The sequence below is a fragment of the Eubalaena glacialis genome, chromosome 8, assembly GCF_028564815.1.
Source record: "Eubalaena glacialis isolate mEubGla1 chromosome 8, mEubGla1.1.hap2.+ XY, whole genome shotgun sequence".
NCBI lineage: Eukaryota > Metazoa > Chordata > Mammalia > Artiodactyla > Balaenidae > Eubalaena > Eubalaena glacialis.
In genome coordinates, this window is record NC_083723.1 from 121,414,476 (window position 1) to 121,442,162 (window position 27,687).

General features: G+C 42.9%; 1 protein-coding gene across 2 annotated transcripts in view; it reads left to right on the forward strand.

Annotated features, from left to right (window-relative positions):
• Positions 1-27,687, forward strand: part of CNTNAP2 (contactin associated protein 2) — a 2,096,032-nt gene that overhangs the window by 1,798,978 nt on the left and 269,367 nt on the right. For both annotated transcript variants that reach the window (XM_061198858.1, XM_061198859.1), the window contains exon 16: positions 7,741-7,911. In XM_061198858.1, the coding sequence (XP_061054841.1) occupies positions 7,741-7,911 (171 nt within the window). The remainder of the gene's footprint in view (positions 1-7,740; positions 7,912-27,687) is intronic.

Consider the following 27,687-nt stretch of genomic DNA (forward strand, 5'->3'; position numbering starts at 1 on the left):
CAGGGGCGGACACATCGAGGTGCAGCCGCAGCTTCTCCTCCCCATCTCTGCCCATCGTGCGTCTCTGGTCACCTTCGTTCAAATGAACCTGTTTATAGTGTTTGGATAACTCTAGTTTCTTAGTTGCTCAGTCACTCCTTTCATCAGATTTTTATGTAATGGCTTCTCTACAAAACCCTCTATCACGGTGGCAGGGCTCAAGGAGAATTCTCGTTTGTGTGTCCTGAATGGACGTTTTTTTAAAGTCAGTAAGGAGACAAAGAAAGTGGGAGCACACAGCCTTGAACGCCAGTGAAAGGGGAGCAGAGGAGCAAGGAAAGAGGAGAACAGGACAAAAGGCAGCCGGGTGCGGGGCAGGGACGCGCCGGAGGGGCCGGGGTTGTGGGTGAGCGCTGGGTCTGCCTGGGCTGTTCGCTGCCTTCCCTGCAGAGAAGTGGGCTCAGGAGACGCTCAGGGCGTCGGGTCACACGTCGAAAGAAGGGAGCTCCTCTCCCAGCCTCCCCGCTCCTTGGCCAAGCCCTGGACAGTGAGTGAACGTGACACCGAAGCCCCCCGTTTTGTGGTGGATAATACCGTGTGTTGAACAGTTATTTTGTGCTCAGCGCCCTGCTAAGCACATTTCATGAATGATGTGCTGTGATTCCCAGCCATCTTTAAAAGAGGTTCCAATGTTATTCCGTTGTACAAATGAGGACACTGAGATTTAAGAAGATAAGAAATCTGTCCAGAGTTGCCCAGTGGGCGAGGGTGATAGAGCCGGATTGTCTGATTCTGGAGCCTGCACGTGGACCGGCACATGGCAGCTTCACCAAGTAACAGACAGGCCAGCACCACCCCCTGAGTTCACCTGCTGTGTTCCCTATGTCCCCCACACCGCATCCTCACCACCCCCCAGAGGGAACCTCAGCGTATCACATGTTCACTTGCTTCCTTGCTGACGGTGCAAGAATGTCGGTAAGTCCAGACTGCTGATGGGCAGATGAAAGCTGAGGAATTCCACAAGGCTCGGGAGTTGGAGTCACCAAAGGCTGGAGGAGGGGGAGGCTCAGAACAGGATTGGTTAAAAGTCTGCGTAAACATCGGTTAGAACCAACTTCACCTCCTCCCACACTCTGGTGAGTGTCCTATTCTACCCACGTGGGAGGTGAAAGGTTTACACTCCAGACAGGAGGCACCAAAGAAGGTGGGGGGTGAACTCCTTCATTAAAACAGAACAAAAACATGGAAATCTATGTAAGCATCCCGGAACACTGACCACCGCACGCATACACCTCATGAAACTGGAGGGCCCTTCTCTCAAGAAACTGAATGATCTGTGACCAAAAAATGAAAGGCCACAGATACTGACACTTGGGGGCCCTTCAACAGGACAGGGAGCTCTCCTCGTTGTGGTGAAGCCCACTGGCCAGCAAATCACCACCACTCCCAGACACACACACTCACGGGGCAGCCAGGCAGCTGTCTAGACCTTCACTGCTCAGTGTGAGTGCATAGGAAGACTCACCAGCCACTGAAGGTCACGTGAAGAGGGAGCCCGAACTAGCAGTGGGGCAGGAAAGGGGACCTCTGAAGAAATGGAGACAACGCAGGAGACAGAAGGACACTTTCAATAATTAAATTATCATTCTCGGACAGGTAAGATACTGCATCCAAAACTGAACAAAACCCACAACAGCCCGCTTTAAAAATGAGGACTGTCAGAGAACAAGAAATAATACTTGGAAATTTGAAATATGATTGCTGAAATAAAAAGACAATAGCAGTGTTGGAAATAAAGCTGAAGGAATGTCCAAGGAAGTTGAACACAAAGAAAAAAGATCAAAATTAGGAATGCAAAGGGGCAAGAGAAAGACAGATAAATATAAAACTAACAGGTGCTTGAGAAAGAGGATTAGGAGAAACTATCAAAGTCCAGACCTGATGTGGGAAAAGATCCACATCAAGGCCATCGTATGAACTTTCAATTAAGGGAGTTAAAGGAAAGATTCTCAAAGCTTCCAGAGAGGAAAAAATATGAGTAACGCAGGAGAAGAAATTTTCCCTCGATCCTCTAGGGGTCCTGGCTGGGTTTAATTAACAGGAAAAAAGCATACAAATGTATTTAAGTTTTACATGATACAGGAACCTTCATGAGGAAATGAAGACCCAAAGAAATGGTTAAACCTCAGTGTTTTGCTGCTCCATTAGATGAAGGGTAGAAAGTCATGGAAAGATGGGACAGGACAGAGTGTGAGCCGAGTGGAGGCGACCTTGCAAGGCCTGTTCCTCCGATGCCTCTCTGCCCCCTTCTCTTTGGAGGTGAGGATGCTCCTGTCCTCTGGGGAAGGAGGGCACTTCACACGAGAGTTTCCTGTCCTGCTTCAGCGGGAGCCCAGAAAGCCCTTCTGCACCTGGCATTCCCCACATCACTTCAGCTGGAAATACTCAGTCTCCCAAGGTGCCGTATTTTGGGGTAGCACGTCCTGAACCCCATCAGTCATGTGAACGATGTAGTGATCAGAAAGCATTAGCTTTCTCAACAGCGACACTGAGAGCCTGAAGATAGTGGAGAAATGCCTTTTAAGTTCCCTGGGGAAATAATTTTCTGGAGTGTCTCAATTACATGTGAAAGCAGAATAATGACTGTTCAGAAGAGCAGGGATTTAGGAAGTTGACTTCACACATCCCTTTTGTGAAGAAGCTACTTGAGAATGTGCTCCATGAAAATGAGGGTGTAGATCCAGAAAGAGGGGCCACCCAAAGTCAGAGAGACCCAGGAATTGGGAGGTTTAATACTGAAGAGGCACAAAAGGAAGCCCCTGCAATAAGGGCAAGAAGGCGGTCCCAGGCCATGAGAAGAACCAGCGTGGACAGTGGCAGAAGAAGGAAGGGCTGTCACAGGATGCCCCATCCTGTCACAGGATGTCACAAAAATGTGACTGCTGGATTGCCTGATGTATCGAATGTCAGAAATTTTTGAGAAGAGCTTTTCAGGTGTGTTGGAGAATTTGTAAAGAATTCGTGACAGATAGAAGGGAAACTAGGTAAATGAAAAAAAATAGGTAACTCAATTCTAGAGAAACAAAACATTATACACAAAAAGAAAACATAATTAGATTTCACTACTTGGCTCGTTAGTGAATAATACTTAAATAGTCCTAAAAATATAAATATTGAATTTCAGCATACCCCCAAATCTGTGATTTTGCTATTTGGGGAGAATATGGAGAAAGGAAATAGGGAGGTGGGCTTGTAAAAATGCTCGGTTCTCATCTGGCATCCAGGAAGGTCAGTAGAGACTATTTAAAATGCATATATTAATAAATATCTACACAAGTAGGTTTTAGAAATACAGGGATACAAAAAGAATTGTCACTAAGAAATTGGGTTTGCTAGGGGGAGGGTGGAGCAGGGAACAGCATTTTTCTATATCCCTTCTAGCACCACTTGACTTTTAAAACCATGTACATGTAATACGTTGTTAGAAATTAAAATTAGGCTTAAAATTAATTGCTGCCCATCAAAAAAAAATCCTTAGAAATTTTGAAGTCAGAATTCCATGCTAAATTATCACTGGTGAGATTAAAGTAATTGCCTGTTAAAGAATTTGGATGAAGGCACGATACTGCATTTTCTACGAATGACTGAGGTTTGAAGTGATGGTGGGTGTCAGCAAGGCTGGGTTTGCTGCCCAACCCTACTCTCCTGCACCAGCGGAAGGTACCTCCCTGATTCCTCTGCCCACCCGAGATGAGTCCAGGCCTTGCCCAGAAGGTACTTTAAAAGCTTCTCACATGACCAACTGGTTTTCAAGCTGGTAGAACCATCAACCTCACCCCAACTGTTTTGCTCAGCCTTTGCTGACCATTGCCTCTGCCCTGGGCTGGGTCCCTCACCCTTTTCCACCTGCCTTGTTGTTCTGGTACTGTGGACTGGCCCCTCCCATCTCAGATGTTTACTTCTGTTCTGCTTCGCACTTTCCCTCTCACTTTCCATCCTTTCCCGCTCTGCCTGTACACGCTGGCCGTCCTGCCACCTGCTGTGGCACCATGCTTGCCATCCAGCGACTCTCTTTCCCAACTTAGTGTGCTCGTCCAATGTCACTTGACCCTTGCAGTGCTGACCTTGAGAGCAAGTACAAATTGCAGACATTTCAACAACCTTAAGGTTATAAGCCCATCAGTCTTGCAAATGCGTGGCATCGTTCAATAAGGTCTATAGGGAATAATAGGAATTAAGTCATGGATAAAGAAAATTATGGGGTGCTAGCAGGGGCTGTTGTCCAGTTATAGTAGGTGCTAAAGCAGCGTTAGCTTTTGTTTATATTTATTTAATATCTTTAATACTCAGGTTACTATAAAGTAGATTTTGTCCCATGAGAACTTGGCATATGGAGTGGAATTGGATATAACTTATCCAACTGTTTCATTTATCCATTGATTTAATAATTATTTATTGAGTACTTAATATGTTCTGGAGCTAAAGGTTGCAGAGATGAAATGGTTTTCTCCCAGCTTTCAAGGAGCTTACGGTCAGCTGGGAGCAACATAAACAAACAGTAATAATGCTATAAGCTCCTTGCATCAGACGGTGCAAGGAGCACTAGGAAAAGGGCTCATGTTATTTTGTTATAACCAGAAATCCTGGAGACTGGGCCACAGACTCACCAGAACAGGCCTCACAGAAGTTCATCAGGGTCTGGAACAGCGGCACCCAAACTTTCTTATTCTGCCCCCGCTCACTAAAGCCTTTAAGCTCACATCCCAGCAAGCTTACTTATGAATTCTATCCATGCTCCACTGTACTCATATACTATGTACATTATCAAGTATGACTAAAGTGAACATTTCAAAGGGTGAGGTTTTTAAAAATCTAAATAGACTTTCTGGTCCCCTCCGCTTGTGCCCCAGTGACTCTCCCCAGCTTGGATACCTCAGCTGCCACCATCAGTCAGGTCCAGGTAGAGTCCTCACTGTTGCTGGCCAAGAATCTGGACTTAGTCAATTCATCCAGAGACTGGGGACAGCCCACAAGCGACGACTCCAAAGATGTCATGTGGTCATCCAGACATTTCCGGAATGATGACTGGTAACCACCATTTGTACAAGGCGTAATTTCCCTGTGAATATATTCATTCCAGAGACCAAATTAATTCAAAGTTGCTTAGTGAGCATAGAATGAGAGCTAATGGAATTGTGGTCTGCAGGGATATTTCAGCAAATGAGAATAACGGATTGAACTGTCCTTCTCCTCTCTGGGGATATTTCTGTCTGAATAACCAGTGCCAGACCTCAAATAAATACTGACATATTTTACTTTTAGCTTTCCTTTTTTCTAGAATCATTTTAGACAACTGCCCTTCTGTTAATACATCACCACCTCAGAAAGTAAGAATGCATTTGATTGGATTGAAACTTTTAAATGTTAATTACATCTGTGTCCTGGGGATACAGCCTAAGCAGACGGAATTGCTTTGCCTTCAGGTTGAAACGTGGCTGGGGACTGATCCTTGCCGGCTCCTAGGTTGCTAAAAGGCTCTCTCACCCATTAGGCGAGCTGAATCCTGCCAGCCCTGGGGACTCTTCATTCCCTCCTAGAACTCTGATTGGTGACAGGGTAGCAACTTTAGCTCTTATCTGAGAGACCTTCATTTTCAGCCAGCCGGGAGAGGTGACTGAACTCCTCTCACCAGACTTGAAGCCAGATCTTGAGCTGGGAAGAGTGCTCAGAGCTCGGGTGATAGAAACTTAAACCATGGTTAAGATTCTTTCTTTTCAGGTATTTTTCTAACCAACATCATATCACATCCTTCTTCCCAAGAGGAAACCCGTCTATTTTTCTCCTACTGAAAGCTATGATATTGCAGTTTTTTAAAAAAGAGCTTGAAACTGCACTAAGACTTTTGGGACACCTTCACCAGTGGACTCCACCACCACTGGTTTTACCTTAATGGAGACGTTTACAAGCATATTTTGCACTGACTGACTGCTTATATCGGGTTGGCCAAAAGGTTCATTTGGGTTTTTCCGTAAGATGTTATGGAATTAATTAAATGAGGATACTTTAATATCTCATAATATAGCAACATTATATATTTAATTTGAACTTATGGCATAAGCATAGCAGTACCAACACGAAGTTAACTCTATTTAAGAATAGCAGTTGAACTTATTGCCTATGTGCATTATTTGCATAAAAGGAAGGAAAAAATATTGTAGATAGAAACTAACAGAGTAAATGTAGTTGATTCATTGTGTTCTTTGAAGGAAAGATATGGCAAAATCAACTTTTAAAAAAACACGTATTTTAGATGTTAAAAGAAAATTTTCCACAGGCAGTTTACGGATCTAGTAGGCTTTCATTCAGCAACTCATGAATCAGGCAGCCTCCAGTCTAGCAGAGAGAAAGGAGCTCCGAAGAGCTGTACAAGGAGAGATGTTTACAGACCGAAGGGAGCAGGAACAAGGAAGTTACGCTGAGCGTGTGCTGGTGCTTGAAGCAGGGCTGCTCCCCTTACACGAGCAGAGGGAAGGCTTGGAGCGTCAGGTACCTTGAGCTGAGCAGGCAAGTGCTGGCTGGGTGGCCTGGGCCTTCCTCCTCTGGGTGAGCGGAGCACAGAGACTCAGTTAAGTTTTGCTGTGCTGACCTGGGGCTTAGCAAGAGTGGCTCCATTTTGGGCCTCACCTGGTGACTTTAACATGGGTTTAGTATTAAAGGTAAAGGCTTCAGTAACTGTTTTAAAGCACAGCCATGTATTTCGGTCCCTAGCTGTGCTGGCAAATGTACTCAGAAATGTGCACATTCTAAAGGAATCTCTCCCCTGGAGATAAAGTCTGCAGTAAGCTCTTGGTGTCATATTAAATTCTTGGTCCATCTGTTCTGATGGAATGTGAGTCCTCCAGTTTGGTGCTTTTACTTTGTCCTGTGAACTGCCTTTCCCCTGGGGCCACTGGCTACTACCAGGCAATGAGTAGGGAGTGGGGCGGGTACAACTGGGTCTACCCCATGAGTTCAAGGGTAGAGGCTGATTGTGAGCGTTCAGGTGGGCTCAGCTCAGCACTCCCGCCCCCCAAAACACCCACAGGTCAGAGTGCCCCCTGGAGTCCCCAGGGAGGAAGGGGCTGGGGAGGAGACACTCCCTTTACAGCAACTCGCCTCTGGGGTTTGGAGCAGGAGGGGTGGGGAGATGACTGGCCAGTCACCCCACCTCTTTCCTCAGCTCCTCGCTCCGCAGGGCTTCTGCGCTTGCCACGGCTGTATTCCTGCTGCGCCTGTCCCTGGTGTCTGAGTGGCTGCTGGCCGGAAGCAGGCACTGGTTACTCCAAGGCAAAGGCAGATGAGAAGCAGGGGCAGAATATCAAAGACCCCCTTCCTGGTGTGTCCCTCTAGGTCAAGTCTGGGCGCTTCTTGCGTCAAACATAAGCCTGAGTTCAAACCAGCCACACCCACCCACCGCGTGATACCAGGGGCCTCTCTCCATTTTCTCCTCTTGTGACATATGCTCCGGAGAGCCCCTCCAGGACTGCTCTTAGTAGCATTTATCAGTCCTTAATCAAATATTTTATATGCATACCCACATATAACTTTTGGAAAGTCAAGATATGTTTGTGGGGATTTTGTGCAATGTTGTTCAGCAGGCAGAGAAGAAACAAGGGCTACTGTCAGTGGAAATGTATTAAAACTCAGAAAATGCATATCTTTTATATCACTGCCATGATCAAGGGTAAATTACCCTGTTTTCTTTCTTTGCTCCTTCCACAGGGAATTACTGGAATGCTGCCTCTTTCCCAAACCCATCATCCTACCTGCACTTCTCTACTTTCCAAGGGGAAACCAGCGCCGACATCTCTTTCTACTTCAAAACATTAATCCCCCGGGGAGTGTTTCTTGAAAATCTGGGGAACACAGATTTTATCAAACTCGAACTGAAATGTGAGTATAAATTCTTTGTCAGCTCCTCAATAGCTACTCTTGTCACTTCGAGCTGATCTTCACCCTGATTGTGTAATTTCGTTGGCGTCAAATATCAGTGGCTTCCTTTGTTCCGAAAACAGCGCTAGATGGTAGATGCACAACTTGAGAACGACCTAGGTCCTGCGCTCAGATTGCTCACCGGGAAGCTGACACAGACAGAGCTTCCCACAGTGCTGTCCAGGGAGGATGAGGGAGAATAAATTGCCCTGCTAACATGGGAGAAGAATGTGTATTTTTTTCTTATTGAAGTATAGCTAATTTACAATGTTGTGTTAGTTTCAAGTGTACAGCAAAGTGATTCAGTTTATATATATAACTTTTCAGATTCTTTTCCATTATAGGTTATTACAAAATATTCAGTATAGTTCCCTGTGCTATACGGTAGGTTCTTGTTGTTTACCTATTTTATATATGGTAGTATGTATATATTAATCCAAACTCCTAATTTATCCCTACCCCTGCCTTTCCCCTTTGGTAACCCTAAATTTGTTTTCTGTTTGTGAGTCTATTTCTGTTTTGTAAATAAGTTCACATGTGTAATTTTTTTAGATTCCACATATCAGTGACATCATATGATGTTTGTCTTTCTCTGACTTACTTCACTTAGTATGATAATCTCGAAGTCCATCCATGTTGCTGCAAATGGCATTATTCCATTCTTTTTATGGCTGAGTAGTATTCCATTGTATACATATACCACATTTTCTTTATCCATTCATCTGTCCATGGACATTTAGGTTGCTTCTATGTCTTGCCTATTGTAAATAGTGCTGCTGTGAACATTGGGATGCATGTAACTTTTTGAATTAGACTTATATGCCCAGGAATGGGATTGCAGGATCATATAGTAACCCTATTTTTAGTTTTTTAGGGAATCTCAATACTGTTCTACCTGGTGGCTCTGCCAACTTACATTCCCACCAGTAATGTAGGAGGGTTCCCTTTTCTCCACACCCTCTCCAGCATTTATTATTTGTAGACTTTTTTTTTTTTTTTTTAAACATCTTTATTGAAGTATAATTGCTTTACAATGGTGTGCTAGCTTCTGCTTTACAACAAAGTGAATCAGTTACACATATACATATGTTGCCATATCTCTTCCCTCTTGCATCTCCCTCCCTCCCACCCTCCCTATCCCACCCCTCTAGGTGGTCACAAAGCACCGAGCTGATCTCCCTGTGCTATGCGGCTGCTTCCCACTAGTTATCTATTTTACATTTGGTAGTGTATATATGTCCATGACACTCTCTCACCCTGTCACATCTCACCCCTCCCCCTCCCCATATCCTCAAGTCCATTCTCTAGTAGGTCTGTGTCTTTATTCCCATCTTGCCACTAGGTTCTTCATGACCTCTTTTTTTTTTTTTTTTTTCCCCTTAGATTCCATATATATGTGTTAGCATACTGTATTTGTTTTTCTCTTTCTGACTTACTTCACTCTGTATGACAGACTCTAACTCCATCCACCTCATTACAAACACCTCCATTTCATTTCTTTTTATGGCTGAGTAATATTCCATTGTATATATGTGCCACATCTTCTTTATCCATTCATCCGATGATGGACACCTAGGTTGCTTCCATGTCCTGGCTATTGTAAACAGAGCTGCAATGAATATTTTGGTACATGACTCTTTCTGAATTATGGTTTTCTCAGGGTATATGCCCAGTAGTGGGATTGCTGGGTCATATGGTAGTTCTATTTTTAGTTTTTTAAGGAACCTCCATACTGTTCTCCATAGTGGCTGTATCAATTTACATTCCCACCAACAGTGCAAGAGTGTTCCCTTTTCTCCACACCCTCTCCAGCATTTATTGTTTCTAGATTTTTTGATGATGGCCATTCTGACCGGTGTGAGATGATACCTCATTGTAGTTTTGATTTGCATTTCTCTAATGATTAATGATGTTGAGCATTCTTTCATGTGTCTGTTGGCAATCTGTATCTCTTCTTTGGAGAAATGTCTATTTAGGTCTTCTGCCCATTTTTGGATTGGGTTGTTTGTTTTTTTGTTATTGAGCTGCATGAGCTGCTTGTAAATCTTGGAGATTAATCCTTTGTCCGTTGCTTCATTTGCAAATATTTTCTCCCATTCTGAGGGTTGTCTTTTGGTCTTGTTTATGGTTTCCTTTGCTGTGCAAAAGCTTTTAAGTTTCATTAGGTCCCATTTGTTTATTTGTGTTTTTATTTCCATTTCTCTAGGAGGTGGGTCAAAAAGGATCTTGCTGTGACTTATGTCATACAGTGTTCTGCCTATGTTTTCCTCTAAGAGTTTGATAGTGTCTGGCCTTACACTTAGGTCTTTAATCCATTTTGAGTTTATTTTTGTGTATGGTGTTAGGGAGTGTTCTAATTTCATACTTTTACATGTAGCTGTCCAATTTTCCCAGCACCACTTATTGAAGAGGCTGTCTTTTCTCCACTGTATATGCTTGCCTCCTTTATCAAAGATAAGGTGACCATATGTGCATGGGCTTATCTCTGGGCTTTCTATCCTGTTCCATTGATCTATATTTCTGTTTTTGTGCCAGTACCAAACTGTCTTGATTACTGTAGCTTTGTAATATAGTCTGAAGTCAGGGAGCCTGATTCCTCCAGCTCCATTTTTCGTTCTCAAGATTGCTTTGGCTATTCGGGGTCTTTTGTGTTTCCATACAAATTGTGAAATTTTTTGTTCTAGTTCTGTGAAAAATGCCAGTGGTAGTTTGATAGGGATTGCATTGAATCTGTAGATTGCTTTGGGTAGCAGAGTCATTTTCACAATGTTGATTCTTCCAATCCAAGAACATGGTATATCTCTCCATCTATTTGTATCATCTTTAATTTCTTTCATCAGTGTCCTATAATTTTCTGCATACAGGTCTTTTGTCTCCTTAGGTAGGTTTATTCCTAGGTATTTTATTCTTTTTGTTGCAATGGTAAACGGGAGTGTTTTCTTAATTTCACTTTCAGATTTTTCATCATTAGTATACAGGAATGCAAGAGATTTCTGTGCATTAATTTTGTATCCTGCTACTTTACCAAATTCATTGATTAGCTCTAGTAGTTTTCTGGTAGCATCTTTTGGATTCTCTATGTATAGTATCATGTCATCTGCAAACAGTGACAGCTTTACTTCTTCTTTTCCGATTTGGATTCCTTTTATTTCTTTTTCGTCTCTGATTGCTGTGGCTAACACTTCCAAAACTATGTTGAATAATAGTGGTGAGAGTGGGCAACCTTGTCTTGTTCCTGATCTTAGTGGAAATGGTTTCAGTTTTTCACCATTGAGGACAATGTTGGCTGTGGGTTTGTCATATACGGCCTTTATTATGTTGAGGAAAGTTCCCTCTATGCCTACTTTCTGCAGGACTTTTATCATAAGTGGGTGTTGAATTTTGTCGAAAGCTTTCTCTGCATCTATTGAGATGATCATATGGTTTTTCTCCTTCAATTTGTTAATATGATGTATCACGTTGATTGATTTGCGTATATTGAAGAATCCTTGCATTCCTGGAATAAACCCCACTTGATCATGGTGTATGATCCTTTTAATGTGCTGTTGGATTCTGTTTGCTAGTATTTTGTTGAGGATTTTTGCATCTATGTTCATCAGTGATATTGGCCTGTAGTTTTCTTTCTTTGTGACATCTTTGCCTGGTTTTGGTATCAGGGTGATGGTGGCCTCGTAGATTGAGTTGTGGAGTGTTCCTCCCTCTGCAATATTTTGGAAGAGTTTGAGAAGGATAGGTGTTAGCTCTTCTCTAAATGTTTGATAGAATTCGCCTGTGAAGCCATCTGGTCCTGGGCTTTTGTGTGTTGGAAGATTTTTAATCACAGTTTCAATTTCAGTGCTTGTGATTGGTCTGTTCATATTTTCTATTTCTTCCTGGTTCAGTCTCGGCAGGTTGTGCATTTCTAAGAATCTGTCCATTTCTTCCAGGTTGTCCATTTTATTAGCATAGAGTTGCTTGTAGTAATCTCTTATGATCGTTTGTATTTCTGCAGTGTCAGTGGTTACTTCTCCTTTTTCATTTCTAATTCTATTAATTTGAGTCTTCTCCTTTTTTCTCTTGATGAGTCTGGCTAATGGTTTATCAATTTTGTTTATCTTCTCAAAGAACCAGCTTTTAGTTTCATTGATTTTTGCTATTGTTTCCTTCATTTCTTTTTCATTTATTTCTGATCTGATCTTTATGATTTCTTTCCTTCTGCTAGCTTTGGGGTTTTTTTGTTCTTCTTTCTCTAATTGCTTTAGGTGCAAGGTTAGGTTGTTTATTCGAGATGTTTCCTGTTTCTTGATGTAGGCTTGTATTGCTATAAACTTCCCTCTTAGAACTGCTTTTGCTGCATCCCATAGGTTTTGGATCGTCGTGTCTCCATTGTCATTTGTTTCTAGGTATTTTTTGATTTCCCCTTTGATTTCTTCAGTGATCACTTCGTTATTAAGTAGTGTATTGTGTAGCCTCCATGTGTTTGTATTTTTTACAGATCTTTTCCTGTAATTGATATCTAGTCTCATAGCGTTGTGGTCGGAAAAGATACTTGATACGATTTCAATTTTTTTTAATTTACCAAGGCTTGATTTGTGACCCAAGATATGATCTATCCTGGAGAATGTTCCATGAGCACTTGAGAAAAATGTGTATTCTGTTGTTTTTGGGTGGAATGTCCTATAAATATCAATTAAGTCCATCTTGTTTAATGTATCATTTAAAGCTTGTGTTTCCTTATTTATTTTCATTTTGGATGATCTGTCCATTGGTGAAAGTGGGGTGTTAAAGTCCCCTACTATGATTGTGTTACTGTTGATTTCCCCTTTTATGGCTGTTAGTATTTGCCTTATGTATTGAGGTGCTCCTATGTTGGGTGCATAAATATTTACAATTGTTATACCTTCCTCTTGGATCGATCCCTTGATCATTATATAGTGTCCGTCTTTGTCTCTTGTAATTGTCTTTATTTTAAAGTCTATTTTGTCTGATATGAGAATTGCTACTCCAGCTTTCTTTTGATTTCCATTTGCATGGAATATCTTTTTCCATCCCCTCACTTTCAGTCTGTATGTGTCTCTAGGTCTGAAGTGGGTCTCTTGTAGACAGCATATATATGGGTCTTGTTTTTGTATCCATTCAGCCAGTCTGTGTCTTTTGGTGGGAGCATTTAATCCATTTACATTTAAGGTAATTATCGATATGTATGTTCCTATTCCCATTTTCTTAAATGTTTTGGGTTTGTTATTGTAGGTGTTTTCCTTCTCTTGTGTTTCTTGCCTAGAGAAGTTCCTTTAGCATTTGTTGTAAAGCTGGTTTGGTGGTGCTGAACTCTCTCAGCTTTTGCTTGTCTGTAAAGGTTTTAATTTCTCCATCAAATCTGAATGAGATCCTTGCTGGGTAGAGTAATCTTGGTTGTAGGTTTTTCTCCTTCATCACTTTAAGTATATCCTGCCACTCCCTTCTGGCTTGCACAGTTTCTGCTGAAAGATCAGCTGTTAACCTTATGGGGATGCCCTTGTGTGTTATCTGTTGTTTTTCCCTTGCTGCTTTTAATATGTTTTCTTTATATTTAATTTTTGATAGTTTGATTAATATGTGTCTTGGTGTGTTTCTCCTTGGATTTATCCTGTATGGGACTCTCTGTGCTTCCAGGACTTGATTAACTATTTCCTTTCCCATATTAGGGAAGTTTTCAACTATAATCTCTTCAAATATTTTCTCAGTCCCTTTCTTTTTCTCTTCTTCTTCTGGGACCCCTATAATTCGAATGTTGGTGCGTTTAATGTTGTCCCAGAGGTCTCTGAGACTGTCCTCAGTTCTTTTCATTCTTTTTTCTTTATTCTGGTCTGCAGTAGTTATTTCCACCATTTTATCTTCCAGGTCACTTATCCGTTCTTCTGCCTCAGTTATTCTGCTATTGATCCCATCTAGAGTATTTTTAATTTCATTTATTGTGCTTGTCATCGTTTCTTGGTTCCTCTTTAGTTCTTCTACGTCCTTGTTAAATGTTTCTTGCATTTTGTCTATTCTATTTCCAAGACTTTGGATCATCCTTACTATCATTATTCTGAATTCTTTTTCAGGTAGACTACCTATTTCCTCTTCATTTGTTAGGTCTGGTGTGTTTTGACCCTGCTCCTTCATCTGCTGTGTGTTTTTCTGTCTTCTCATTTTGCTTATCTTACTGTGTTTGGGGTCTCCTTTTCACAGGCTGCAGGTTCGTAGTTCCCGTTGTTTTTGGTATCTGTCCCCAGTGGCTAAGGTTGGTTCAGTGGGTTGTGTAGGTTTCCTGGTGGAGGGAACTAGTGCCTGTGTTCTGGTGGATGAGGCTGGATGTTGTCTTTCTGGTGGGTCCGTCCACGTCTGGTGGTGTGTTTTGGGGTGTCTGTGGCCTTATTATGATTTTAGGCAGCCTCTCTGTTAATGGATGGGGCTGTGTTCCTCTCTTGCTAGTTGTTTGGCATAGGGTGTCCAGCACTGTAGCTTGCTGGTCGTTGAGTGAAGCTGGGTCTTGATGTTGAGATGGAGATCTGTGAGAGATTTTCGCCGTTTGGTATTACGTGGAGCTGGGAGGTCTCTTGTGGACCAGTGTCCTGAAGTTGGCTCTCCCACCTCAGAGGCACAGCCCTGATGCCTGGCTGGAGCACCAAGAGCCTTTCATCCACACGGCTCAGAATAAAAGGGAGAAAAAATGGAAAGAAAGAAAAAAAGAGGATAAAATAAAATAAAATAAAGCAATTATAATAAAAAATAAGAAAAAAAATTATTAAGAGTAAATTTATTAAGAAAAAAAAATTTTTTTTAATTTTTAAAAATAGATTTATTAATTTTTTATACTAAAAATAAGAAAAAAATTATTTAGAAAAAATTTATTAAGAAAAAAAATTTTTTAATTTTTTAAAATAAAAAATATGAAAAAACTTATTAAAAATTTTTTTTAAAAATAGAAAATAAGGAAAAAATTATTAAGAAAACATTTATTAGGGAAAAAAAAATTTTTAAGCCAAAAAAAAAAAAAAAAAAAACGGACGGACCTAACCCTAGGACTAACGGTGAGAGCAAAGCTATACAGACAAAATCTCACCCAGAAGCATACACATCTACACTCACAAAAAAAAGGAAAAGGGGAAAAGTTAATATATCCTGCTCCCAAAGTCCATCTCCTAAATTTGGGATGATTCGTTGTCTATTCAGGTATTCAACAGATGCAGGCACATCAAGTTGTTTGTGGAGCTTTAATCCGCTGCTTCTGAGGCTGCTGGGAGAGATTTCCCTTTCTCTTCTTTGTTCGTACAGCTCCCGGGGTTCAGCTTTGGATTTGGACCCGCCTCTGCATGTAGGTCCCCTGAGGGCGTCTGTTCCCCGCCCAGGCAGAACGGGGTTAAAGGAGCAGCTGATTCGGGGGCTCTGGCTCAGTCAGGCCGGGGGGAGGGAGCGGTACGGAGGAGGCGGGGCGAGCCTGCGGCGGCAGAAGCCGGCGTGACGTTGCAGCAGCCTGAGGCGCGCCGTGCGCTCTCCCGGGGAAGTTGTCCCCGGATTACGGGAGCCTGGCCGTGGCGGGCTGCACAGGCTCCCGGGAGGGGCGGTGTGGAGAATGACCTGTGCTCGCCCACAGGCTGTTTGGTGGCGGCAGCAGCAGCCTCAGCGTCTCATGCCCGTCTCTGGGGTCCGCGCTGATAGCCGCGGCTCGCGCCCGTCTCTGGAGTTCGTTTAAGTGGCGCTCTGAATCCCCTCTCCTTGCACGCCGCGAAACAAAGAGGCAAGAAAAAGTCTCCCGCCTCTTCGGCAGCTGCAGACTTTTTCTCGTGCACCCTCCCGGCTAGTTGTGGTGCGCTAGACCCTTCAGGCTGTGTTCACGCAGCCAACCCCAGTCCTCTCCCTGGGATCCGACCGAAGCCCGCGCCTCAGCTCCCAGCCCCCGCCCGCCCCGGCGGGTGAGCAGACAAGCCTCTCGGGCTGGTGAGTGCTGCTCGGCGCCGAGCCTCTGTGCGGGAATCTCTCCGTTTTTCCCTCTGCGTCCCTGTTGCTGTGGGATCCGCGCTGATAGCCGCGGCTCGCGCCCGTCTCTGGAGCTCGTTTAGGCGGCGCTCTGAATCCCCTCTCCTTGCGCGCCGCGAAACAGAGGCAAGAAAAATTCTCTTGCCTCTTTGGCAGCTGCAGTCTTTTTCCCGGACTCCCTCCCGGCCAGCACCGAAGCCCGAGCCCCAGCTCCCAGGCCCCGCCCGCCCCGGCGGCTGAGCAGACAAGCCTCTCGGGCTGGTGAGTGCTGGTCGGCACCGCTCCTCTGTGCGGGAATCTCCGCTTTGCCCTCCGCACCACTGTGGCTGCGCTCTCCTCCGTGGCTCCGAAGCTTCCCCCCTCTGCTACCCGCAGTCTCTGCCCACGAAGGGGCTTCCTAGTGTGTGGAAACCTTTCCTCCTTCACAGCTCCCTCCCACTGGTGCAGGTCCCGTCCCTATTCTTTTGTCTCTGTTATTTCTTTTTTCTTTTGCCCTACCCAAGTACGTGGGGATTTTCTTGCCTTTTGGGAGGTCTGACGTCTTCTGCCAGCGTTCAGTGGGTGTTCTGTAGGAGCAGTTCCACGTGTAGATGTATTTCTCATGTATCTGTGGGGAGGAAGGTGATCTCCGCGTCTTACTCTTCCGCCATCTTGCCTTACTTCTATTTGTAGACTTTTTAATGATGGCCAGTCTGACTGGTGTGAAGAATGTGTTTATTTTCCAAGGACACAGGGTTAAGAGTAGACAGAGGATTGGTAAATACCAAGAATAAGGAATAAGAGAGTGAGGGTAACAACACAAAGGGAAATAAGAATAATCAGAATTAACATCTGTGGGAGTTCAAGGAGCAGCCTTGTGTTGTGCTATGGACCTTTGAGTCCGCAGCTTTGCAGAAGAGGCCACACATCCACCCACCCTATAAAGGTTTGAGTTCTGGTTGATCTCGCCAAGGGCACAGAAACTAACAGAATCTGAGCAAGAGCCAATGCTGCCCTGTCCGTAGAAGGCAGGGGGTCACTGGATCTGAGAAGGGCGATTCTCATGGTACCGGGGCCCTTTTATCCTTGGGGCATAGGTGCAGCTTCAGGAATTTATGTCCACAAACTTCCAGGTTTGATGAACATTTGCACATACCAGGCTCTCCTGGCTGTTCAGACCCAGATGGAATCAGCAAAGGAACAGACAGGACCAGGAAGGGGAAGCAAGTCTGTGCCCACCTGTTGCTCCAGGAAAACTCCTCGGTGCCCTCTCCCCACATCAGAGTGTCTTTCTTCCTAGTCTGTGCTCTTTATCCAAGTGCCTATGATACTGGGTCTGGTCTGAGGAAGATCTGAAAGCTATTTTCCGGAAATATCTGATGGCATATTTTTCTCCTTTTGTAGTTATAATTATGCAACATGGTCTTTGAAAACTGGAATCTCAGGTAACTGTCTTTCTGCTGAAACCCTATGGGATTCTTTTTATTAAATGGTGGACTGTGGTACGGCAGGAAGTGCGTGCACTGCGGAATTCTCATTCTCCTGTTGGAATCCAAGTTCTTGTGTAAATTGCTTAATCTGCTTAAATCTCAATTTCCTAATCTGTAAAATGGGGATGGTAAATTGTGGAGGTGGTTATGATGCTAGGACGTAGCCAGTCATGAATCATTTATTTCAGTGTCTAGTCGCTGTTGTAATTATCTTCTTCCCAAGAAAGCTCATTACAGATCTAATGTGAACTAGATCTGATTGAAAGGAAGACTGAGAATATTCTAGCCTTAGAAATAAAAAAGAAATAAATAGAAATCCACTCTTTTCATGAATTATGGATTGGAATTATTTATAAGGGATTTTCACTTTCCACAGCAAATTAATTGAATCAAACTGTTTTCTGACTTACACAGAGTTGGATTGTGTTTTAGAAATAACTCATGGCAAAAAAGGAAAATTGACAATTCCATATCTGAGTAATTCTATAAGCTCCTATAAAATTACTATAAAATTCACCCTGCCCTTGTTTTCTATCCCCATGTTTTATAAATCCAGGCCTGGGTTGTAAGAAGACAAACGAAGTAAGAGAAAACATTTCTACTTAGAAAGAGCAGACATTTCTACTTAGCACCTGCAGAATAGAATTGCGCTTATTTATAATTACAAAAAACCTTCATAGATGTTTTCAAGTTTTCCTAGTCTTTCCATGATACGAAAACTCTGTGACAGAGGGTGAGGTATAGTCTTGTTTTGTCATACAGCTCTTTTCTGTCACATAGTTTACCTTTGGTAAAGAAGTATGGGATATTCAAGGCACGGATTAGAGGCTGGCTTCTCCTCGGAGTTCTCTAGACCTTCTAAAATTACTAAGGGTGGAAATACCTTTTATAAGATCCCCCAAATGTCAGAGATACCAAATGTCCATCATTATATAGCATCTCCATTCAGGTTCAAAGGAATTTATGGGGTGAAAAAAGGCCCGTTTCTCTATTTGAGCAAAACTTCTTCAAAGTATACAAGAAGTGATGCTTTCATGAAGAACATGGAGAAAAAAATGATTGAGGCTTCCTTCTGCCCATTTATCACATTTCTCCAGACTCTTCTCTGCAGGATCCACGGGGCAGTGGGTAGAGATGGAGAATTCTCGCAGGCCCATCTCTGCCTTCCACTGATGAGTCACTGCAAACCTAATGGGTCTTGAAGTCAAACTCTTAAAAAGTGTCTCTACTCTTTTTTCCCGTTTAACTTGCAAGGCTTTCTGATCTCTTTCTGGTAGGAATTCAAATTTTGTTTCTCTACATGTGTCTCAAAGGAATTTTATCACAGCTCATGCCTACATAGTGGTTTCCAGAACAACGTTTCTGTTAATTACCAACATTGTGCCCTTCTGTCAGAAGTGGGAGAGTCTTGACTCTAAGAGCAGTGAGTCCGTTGCACTAAGTTGATGCGATACCATCAGCATCTTGCTGTGCAAGTAAAAACGCATATATGATAAAGTAAGAGTGCTGTTACTCACTAACATACTTTAAAGGTAAAATTTTCAGGCTATATTTCATTTATTTACTATCTATATTTTTTCATTCATTCAGTGAATATTTACTGAGTACCTACCATGTCCCAGATGCTGTGCTAGGTCAAACATAGTTAAGTCAAGCATGATTTCTTTCCCTCAAAGATCTTTCTGTTTGTTTTGGAAAGCAGCGAAGTAAATCAGTAGTTATAATAACAATAAAAATAGCTCAGCTTTGTTCAGACTCCAGCACTGTTCCAGGGATTTTACATAGAGCATCTCATTTCATTTCCTAACCACCCTTTGGACTGGGCAGTACCATTAGCATCTGTACTTTACGGGGAAACTAAGGCACAGGGCATGTAAGTTGCCTGGCCAAGGTCACACAGCGAGGAAGTAGCAGCACTGGTGTTTGACCCCAAACATTTTTTGTCTGTCCTGAGTCATTGCTGTTAACATCAAACTGCACTGCCTCTCAAAACAGACATTGAGAGAGGTGGCTGAGCGCACCAAGGGCGGGGGGCGGATTTAAACCCGACTGGGGTGACAAGGGTGCTTCCCAGAGAGTGTAACTTTAATTAAATTTTGATGGACAAGCGGGAGGCAGGAAGGTGAAGAAGGTGGAGGAAGAAGGGAGATCAGGAAAGAAAAACATTATAGGAGGAGAACATCGGTGAGTGAAGGTGCGGGGACTGAACCCAAGGGCTCCAGAGGGAACAATTCGGCAGGGCACCCAGTGCACTGGGAGCAACAGAGCCGCAGCTAGAACGGCAGGCAGTGGTCAGACCACTAACATGTGCTCCAGGCTGGGGCGGAGTTGGCTTGTCTCGACCCTGAAAGTTATGGTGAGCAGGGACGTAACATGCTCAGACTTGCATTCACCAGAGAAAAGATGGAAAAGCCAGAGAAGAGGCGGTAGGGGCTGGTGTGAAGATGGTGGCAGAGTGAATGGGAGCTGGGGAAGGTGACAACGAAAGGTTATAGATACAAGAGATGCTTAGGAGAGAGATTCCACAGATTCTAACAAAATGGTTGTATGGGTGAAGTGGGAGGGAAGGTTCTAGAATGAAGCCAACATTTGGTTGTGATGGTTTTGATGATTGTGTGAGTAGAACAACTTTCACTAAGGAGTGTGGCATTGGAGGCAAAATGCAAACTGCATTTTGGATATTTTGAGTTTGAGCGTCTGCTGGATATAGGAGTGTCTATCCAAGTGGACACATCTAGAGGGTGCTGTATATACAAGTCTGGAGCCCAGCAGAGCACTCTGAGTTAGAAACACACAATTTGAGCATCATCATCACCTAGAGAATCATTAGGAAATAAGTATTGGGTGCCTCCAGCATGGATGAGATTGCCCAGGACAAATGTGCAGAGAGAGGAAAGGAGATGTCCAAGAATGAAAACCACACTTAAAACCACAAGAAAAGTAGCTTGCAGAAGGCTGCCAGAGAAGTGGGAAGACAGTGATATCCCAGGGATCAAATGAAGAAAGAATATCAAGAACAAAAATAGTGTTCGATACCGCTGAACTGAGAGGTCACTGAAATAAGAACATAAAGGGCTCATCAGCTTTCACATGTAGAGGTCACTGTCAAAATGTAAGACAGTGTCTGTGGTGAGTGGAGGTGGATACGGAGATCAAGGGATGGTGGTTTTGTTCATTGTTCTTCTTGTTGTAAGTGGTAGGGACTTGAGCACCCATGTATATTAAAGAGGAAAATCCGGTAAAGAAAAAGACGTTGGAGATATGGGAGAGAAGGGACTGGCTGAAGGAGTGAGGTCCCCAAGGAAGTGGGAATGAGTGAGACCCAGAATTAGAACATCTGAAGGGGCTGAGAGATACAAATCAAAGTAAGGAGGAGAGCATAAACCATGGGCAAGTAGGTCCATTTCCAAATCAGAAATTACTTTTGATTCTGTTGTTTTGTTTGCTTACTTTTTGTTAGTTATTTCTGAGATGGCAGAGGAATCGTTCTTTAAAAAATATTCCCTAACAACCATAGGTTTACCCATTTATTTTTTCAGAGTTCCCCATAGGGAACAGCTTGACTTCTCTGCATCCCTTTTCTGACCAAGATAGTCCCATCTTGACCATGACCATGGTCCCATCATCAGGCCACCTCTCACTGAGCACCTGCTGTGTCAGAGGCACTAGGGTGGATCCTGGAGATTCCGAGGTGAAGACAAAAGAACCCAACACCCTCACCTATGGAAGGAGACAAACACATTAATAGCAGTATGGATACGTAACTTTAATTGAGAATTTCCTAAGTGCCAGGTACTGTTCTAAAGCTTTTACAGGTACCAACATTTTTAGGTTTCAGGACAAGTTTTATCCACATTTGACGGATAAGGAAACTGGGACACACAGGTTATAGAGCTGATTTCAGATATTGTGCTTATGAGCATTAAAATACAATAAATAAATTACAGGGATAGGCATAAGATACTGTAAATGTCCAGAGGAGAGATACATAACCCAACGTGGGAATGAAGAGGAAGATGAGGTGATACCTGAGTTGGGTCATTGAGAACAGGCAAAGAAGTTAGCTAGATGAAGAAGTAGGGGAAAGAATTCTAGCAGGAGGGGGCAATGCAAACAAAAGCATAAGGATGGTGGGGGGACTTCCCCTGGTGGCGCAGTGGTTGAGAATCTGCCTGCCAATGAAGGGGGCACGGGTTTGATCCCTGGTCCAGGAAGATCCCACATGCTGCCGAGCAACTAAGCCCGTGCACCACAACTACTGAGCCTGCGCTCTAGAGCCCATAAGCCACAACTACTGAGCCCGCGAGCCACAACTACTGAGCCCGCTCACCACAACTACTGAAACCTGTGTGCTCTAGGGCCCGTGTGCCGCAACTACTGAGCCTGCATGCTGCAACTACTAAAGCCCGCATGCCTAGAGCCCGTGCTCCACAGCAAGAGAAGCCACCACAATGAGAAGCCTGCGCACCGCAACGAAGAGTAGCCCCCGCTTGCTGCAACTAGAGAAAGCCCGCGTGCAGCAATGAAAACCCAATGCAGCCAAAAATAAATAAAATGAAAAACAAAACAAAACAAAACATAAGGATGGGGAACCTGATGGGTGCTCAGGAGCTACAAACGTTTGGTATTGTTAGAGTAGGAAGTATGACACGGGTAGTGGAGATTTTTTTAGGCAAGCCTCAGATCTGATTCTAAATATACAGCAATCTAAATATTTCAACCAATAGTTAGTGAGTACCTGCTACGTATGTGCCGAAGAGGAACTCAAGGGGGCTTCCCTGGTGGCGCAGTGGTTGGGAGTCTGCCTGCCGCTGCAGGGGACACAGGTTCGAGCCCTGGTCTGGGAGGATCCCACATGCCGCGGAGCAACTAGGCCCATGAGCCACAATTACTGAGCCTGCGCGTCTGGAGCCTGTGCTCCACAACAGGAGAGGCCGCGATAATGAGAGGCCCGCGCACCGTGATGAGGAGTGGCCCCCACTTGCCGCAACTGGAGAGGGCCCTCGCACAGAGACGAGGACCCAACACAGCCATAAATAAATAAAAAAATTAAATAAATAAACCCAAAGTTTAAAAAAAAAAAAAAAAGTAAGCTGAAATATTTTTTAAAAAAGGAACTCAAGAAGAATAAGACATGTCCCCATCCCAGAGTCCCACACAATCTAGTGGGAGAGACTAGCATATGAAACAATATTTTGGATAAGATGAAATAAATATTAGAGGAATACACTGTGGTGGCCCAGATGAGGCAGTAATTACTTCTGATTGGAGAATAAGAAAAGGTTCTTTGGAGATTATATCATTTTAACTGAGCCTGAAAATAAATGGGAGAGAACATTTTAGGCTCTGGATGCCAAAGGAAGAAACTACAGTGTAGATGCATGGATATATCACAAATGTGTGAGGTGCGTGGTCCATTGGCGTGGCAAGGGCTGAGGAACACTGTGCACCGTGGTATCTCCAGGGCCACAACACTGCCTGGCACATGGAGGTGCCGAGTAAGTATTTGTTGAGAGAATGAAATGAATGAATGAGGTGCTGGTCTAATGGAGAACTATGGACAATCTAGGTGGAAAAGGAGATCACCATGATCAGGGGGCTGATGATCAAAATGATGACACATTGAAAGGTGGAAGGACAGATCATGGTTGGTGAACTTTTGGAATTCAAGATTTCACGGAAAAGCAGTTTGGGTGGTAAGAAGGTCTGCGATGCATCGTCTGGCCATGCACGTCGGCTCCTGGGTTGTATGAAAAGGCTATGGAGAAAGTCAGGGAACTGGAGGCCATTGTTGGCTGTCATCCCCATCACTGCTGAGGTCCCTAGTAGCCATGGCAAGGGGCGCAGTGGACAGGGAGCCTGTGAGCCAAGCGTTACAGTCCTAAGGTTCAGCGATGGCAGCAATAAGCATGGGAGAGGGAACGTCACAGGAGGACGCGTTGCTGAGTGAAGGCTCTGGTGCCATAGAACAGAAGAAGCGCTGAGGTCAAGGGTACTCCCAGCTGCCCTCCTGACCCCAAGACACGGGCCCCTGGGGAAGGGTGTTGCATGGCTGATGGGTAGGTCTTCCTCAAGGTGAACTGTAATCAGAGGAAGTATTTGGAAGTGTTTGATGATAAATAGTGACCGTAGCATTTTCATTTTTAACAATTTAAAAGAGCTTACACAGTGGGAAGTTTTTGAAGGGGATGTTCACTGCCTAGGAAACATTCAGGAGAAGCAACCAGAAACTGTTGCAGTACCTTAGCATAAGCTTCCGTGTTGACAGAGCTTGAGCTTTTTCAGATAACAGGATGACATGGAGAACATATTTGCATTTAACGCACATATCTCCACAAAAATGTGGCGGTAGCAGTCCAATGTCCTGCTAATCTTGGAGAAAGGTATTAAGGAAAAGCTTTCATTTTCTGAGATGCCGCCTTCTGCAATACACATGCTCAAGAACGTCACAGAAGAAAATATTCAGCAATATATAGAAACTGATGAATCAGAAGAAATAAACTAATGGCAGTTTATCTTCCACTATTTCAGAATTGGAACAACTTTCATATTAAAAGAGCTTCACTTGTACAGAAATGAGGAACGTCTAATTCCGCTTAACCGGCCTCTTGTGCCATAGGGATGTTATTTAGGGTGTTTTTTCTTTCATAAATATTGTGAGTGCTTACTAATACAGATCAGGTGGTAGCACCTGGATTTTTCCTTTTAACTATCCAAGCCATCTTAAGTTATCCACCTAGATTTAGGAAGAATTTTAGTGTTTCTACTACTTTGCAAGTCTGAGTTCAATTTGTATTAAAGATTTCGGAGTCTAAAGAATGATTCTGGCTTAGTCATTATAATACATAAGAAAAAATTACCGCCTTAAAAAATTTTAAACCTGCATAGCAACACTATTGTGATTCTTAAAATTTTTTTTCTAGTGTCTGATTTAAACTTTTCAGTTTCAATTGTGGACCAAAAAATTTCAGAGATGTAAATAAAGGTGAAAGTTGTGCTATATTAAAACTATTTAATATATTAGCTGTGTGCATTTTAAGTATTAAAAGATATACAAACAATTGGTAAAGTCAAATTGAATGACCCAGATATTTTTGCCAGTCTTACTGAAGGGACAGTTATTTGAGTATATGGCATAGGTGCCCTAGAGTTAAAAGAATAGTCTTTATAGAGTACGATGTCCTCCTGATATGAAAAATTGCCCAAGTTACCTTAGATATTACTGATCCACCCGTGTCAGCTGATTTGGAAATTTCTAGAAGGAGTTGGGAATGCCTCTTAAGCTGGCCAGATGGAGTCACTTCTCTTTGCAGAGTTTGTGTTCCTGCCTTTCCTTCTCTACACTCCAGAGACATCTAGAAGACCATCTCCCTATTGAAATCCTGCCCACACAAAAGACGTTTTTACTGCATCTGGATTTAAAATATAAAACATAAATAAAAGAGAAGCCTTTCAGTTTCCTAAAAAAACCACATTCCTACAAGACAATTAATTCGGTGCATTGCCTGGAAAATAATAGGCCTCCTCATTAAAGAGCATCTTCACATAGTGTTTGTCTGAAGAGTATGTGTTGTGTGTCATTTCTATAGAGAAATGCTGAAGTTTCTTAGAGATTTTCTTCTGGTGGAATTTCTCTTCTATCTCATTCCCTTTGATTCTCACATTTTCTGCATTATTTATTGTGTGTGATAGTCCACAGAATCTTTCCCTTCAAAGAGATGGCATGTTAAAGTGTCAAAAAGACCAGATACTAGAATCAGCCTGCCTGTGGCCAGCTGGAAGAGAATGGGCATCCTAAGAGGAGAAGAGATTAAAGAAGCTTGGATTCATGCATCCTGATCTGAGATAGAGCTGGGAGAAAGAGTGCGCTATCGTGACAATAATAAACACATGGATTAGTGAGAAAAACTGGAAATCTGTGTGTGGAGTTATAAGAAGGTTAGAGACCTTACATCTGCCATTCTAGATGCTACCAGCATCTCTGCAGGCTTGATATTTTATAAAAACAAATGCTTCAAGAGGGAAGAGTTGGTGCTATCATTGGTTAGTGCTTGTTACCAACACTGGAGAATTGATCCAACTAAGGATGACACTTGGGACCAATTAATTCAAAGCTGGCTAAAAAAAAAAAAAAAAGAAGAAGAAGAAGATACAATAAATCAGGGAGCAGAGCTTCATTTAAATATAGTGAGTAAGATTAGTTGAAATAGCTCAAAACCAGAAATATCTCAAAGGGCTGAAGGTAACTGTAAATACAAGAATGCTAGGCTCTTACAAGTCATCAAACACCTAAATTAAAGCCATGTGACAAAACATTGGCCAACTAGATGTCAACTGGAAACCGTACAAAAGCAGTTTTTTACAAATGAAGAGTTCTGGGAGTTTTCTTCTTCAAGACACATTTTGCTCAAATTACAAGGTAATTTTTAATAGCAATCAAGATAGGAAATTTGAGGAGACAGGGAGAAACATAAACGCTTACATGAAATCTAACAGAGGACTAGGGTCATAGCTGTAATATATTTTTATTAGATACTTTAAGAAAAGAAGACTTGTTTTCATCTCTATGATATTCATGGTTTTTTTTTAAATTTTCTAGTTTAGCTATTTCCCGACTTACAAAGGGACTGTGTTATAGGAGTTTCTGAGCCTGTCATTCAGATCCTGGAATGTATCTTCCTATATACATAACATTGTAAATGGCACTCGTATTCCACAGCTAACCATAAAGAGCTTTGTTGTTTGTCTGTGTTTGAAGGGTGGCTGAAAATAGAGCTGCATGTGCCAACCTGAGGGTTCTGGGATCTGAAGTCCATTCAGTGTAGAACAGAAATGTTGAAGAACAAAGGGAATTTCTTCCCATATCTCTGAATGTCGAGCTTGTCCTAGACAGACTTCTCAATAGGAAAAGGTTTTGTTCACCTTTATGATAGTCAAGGCACAACCCTGCGTCTCCTTTCTTTGGGAGCTTGGCTTGGTGGGGTTAGTAAAGGAGATGGCTCAGGCGTCCAGAGCATGCACAGTCTAAAGCCTCCCATGTGGCTCCCAGACACTTCCCTTTGCTCTAAAACGTCATAGTTTTATGAATTATAGAATTCCATTAATTCATTCAAATATCACATTATAACCTACGTATTTTTTAACTATGGCAATGTTGTGATACAGAGCTGGGTATTGAAACTAGAATAAGACCATTATGACGTAATTTATCCCTTCAAAATTCCAGTGGTCTGAGGGAGAAGATCCTTTGGTTATATTTTTTAATCTTATGAATAAATATTTTAAATATGATAAGGTCATAAGAGATTTAGGAATAAGAAATTTTCTTGTTTAGGACTAAGTTAAGCTGCTGTAACAAATAAGACCCCAGGTTTCAGTGACTGTATGGCAGCGTCATCTGCAGGCTCTGTTCCATGAAGTCCTTCCATACAGTGATTTGAGATCAAGGCTCCTTTTGTGTTGTGGTTCCACCATCTCCTAGAGCCTGGGAGTTTCTAAACCAGTTGGCAGAGAGAAGGAGGGAGGTGGAGAAGCATTCTCTCTTCTTACCCACACTGGTCCAGAGGAGACACACACTCCTTTTGTTCTCATTCGGTTGGTGGTAACTGGGCATACGGCTCCACCTAGATGTCCAGGGACCAGGAAATGCAGCTCCTGGATGCCTGGCAACTTTTCAGGGGTCGCTGTGGGAAGGAGAAGACAAACTTTTCATGAGAAGTTAGCAGTCACAGGTACTCTGGCCCGAGAAGGAGTAAGCTTTCACCTTGTCCAAAGACATCAAGGTAGGTTTCCAGAAGATGCAGCATTTGATTTGCTTTGAAGGGTGACAGGCAAATAAATGAGATAAAGACATTTTTCCAGAGAGTCAACAAGTAAAGGAGAAAGATCATGGAGCATTTGAGGCATTGAAAAGAATATAGCTAAAGCCCAGGGACTGGTTAAAAGACATTTCTCATTGAAGTAATGACCCACCCACATATCCGTGTTAAGAGTTGGACAAAAGAAAACTAGCTGGACCTAAGGCCTCTTAGGAAATTATTCATTTTACTTGCCTTTGTGGATAGTGTTAAAAGGATCAAATTTGGTTTTCTGCATCTCTGAATTTGATTCCTCTGATGAGAACTCCTGAGAATGCCAAATGACTTCTCATGAAGAGGGGGTTGATATTTAGTATTCTACAGGGTCTTCCTGGGTAAGTGCAACCAGAGCCAATGAATAATAGAAAAAGTGTAGATCTGTCAAGTGTAATTATAACACTGAATATGCCGTCTTGCATTCTGATTCCTGTAGA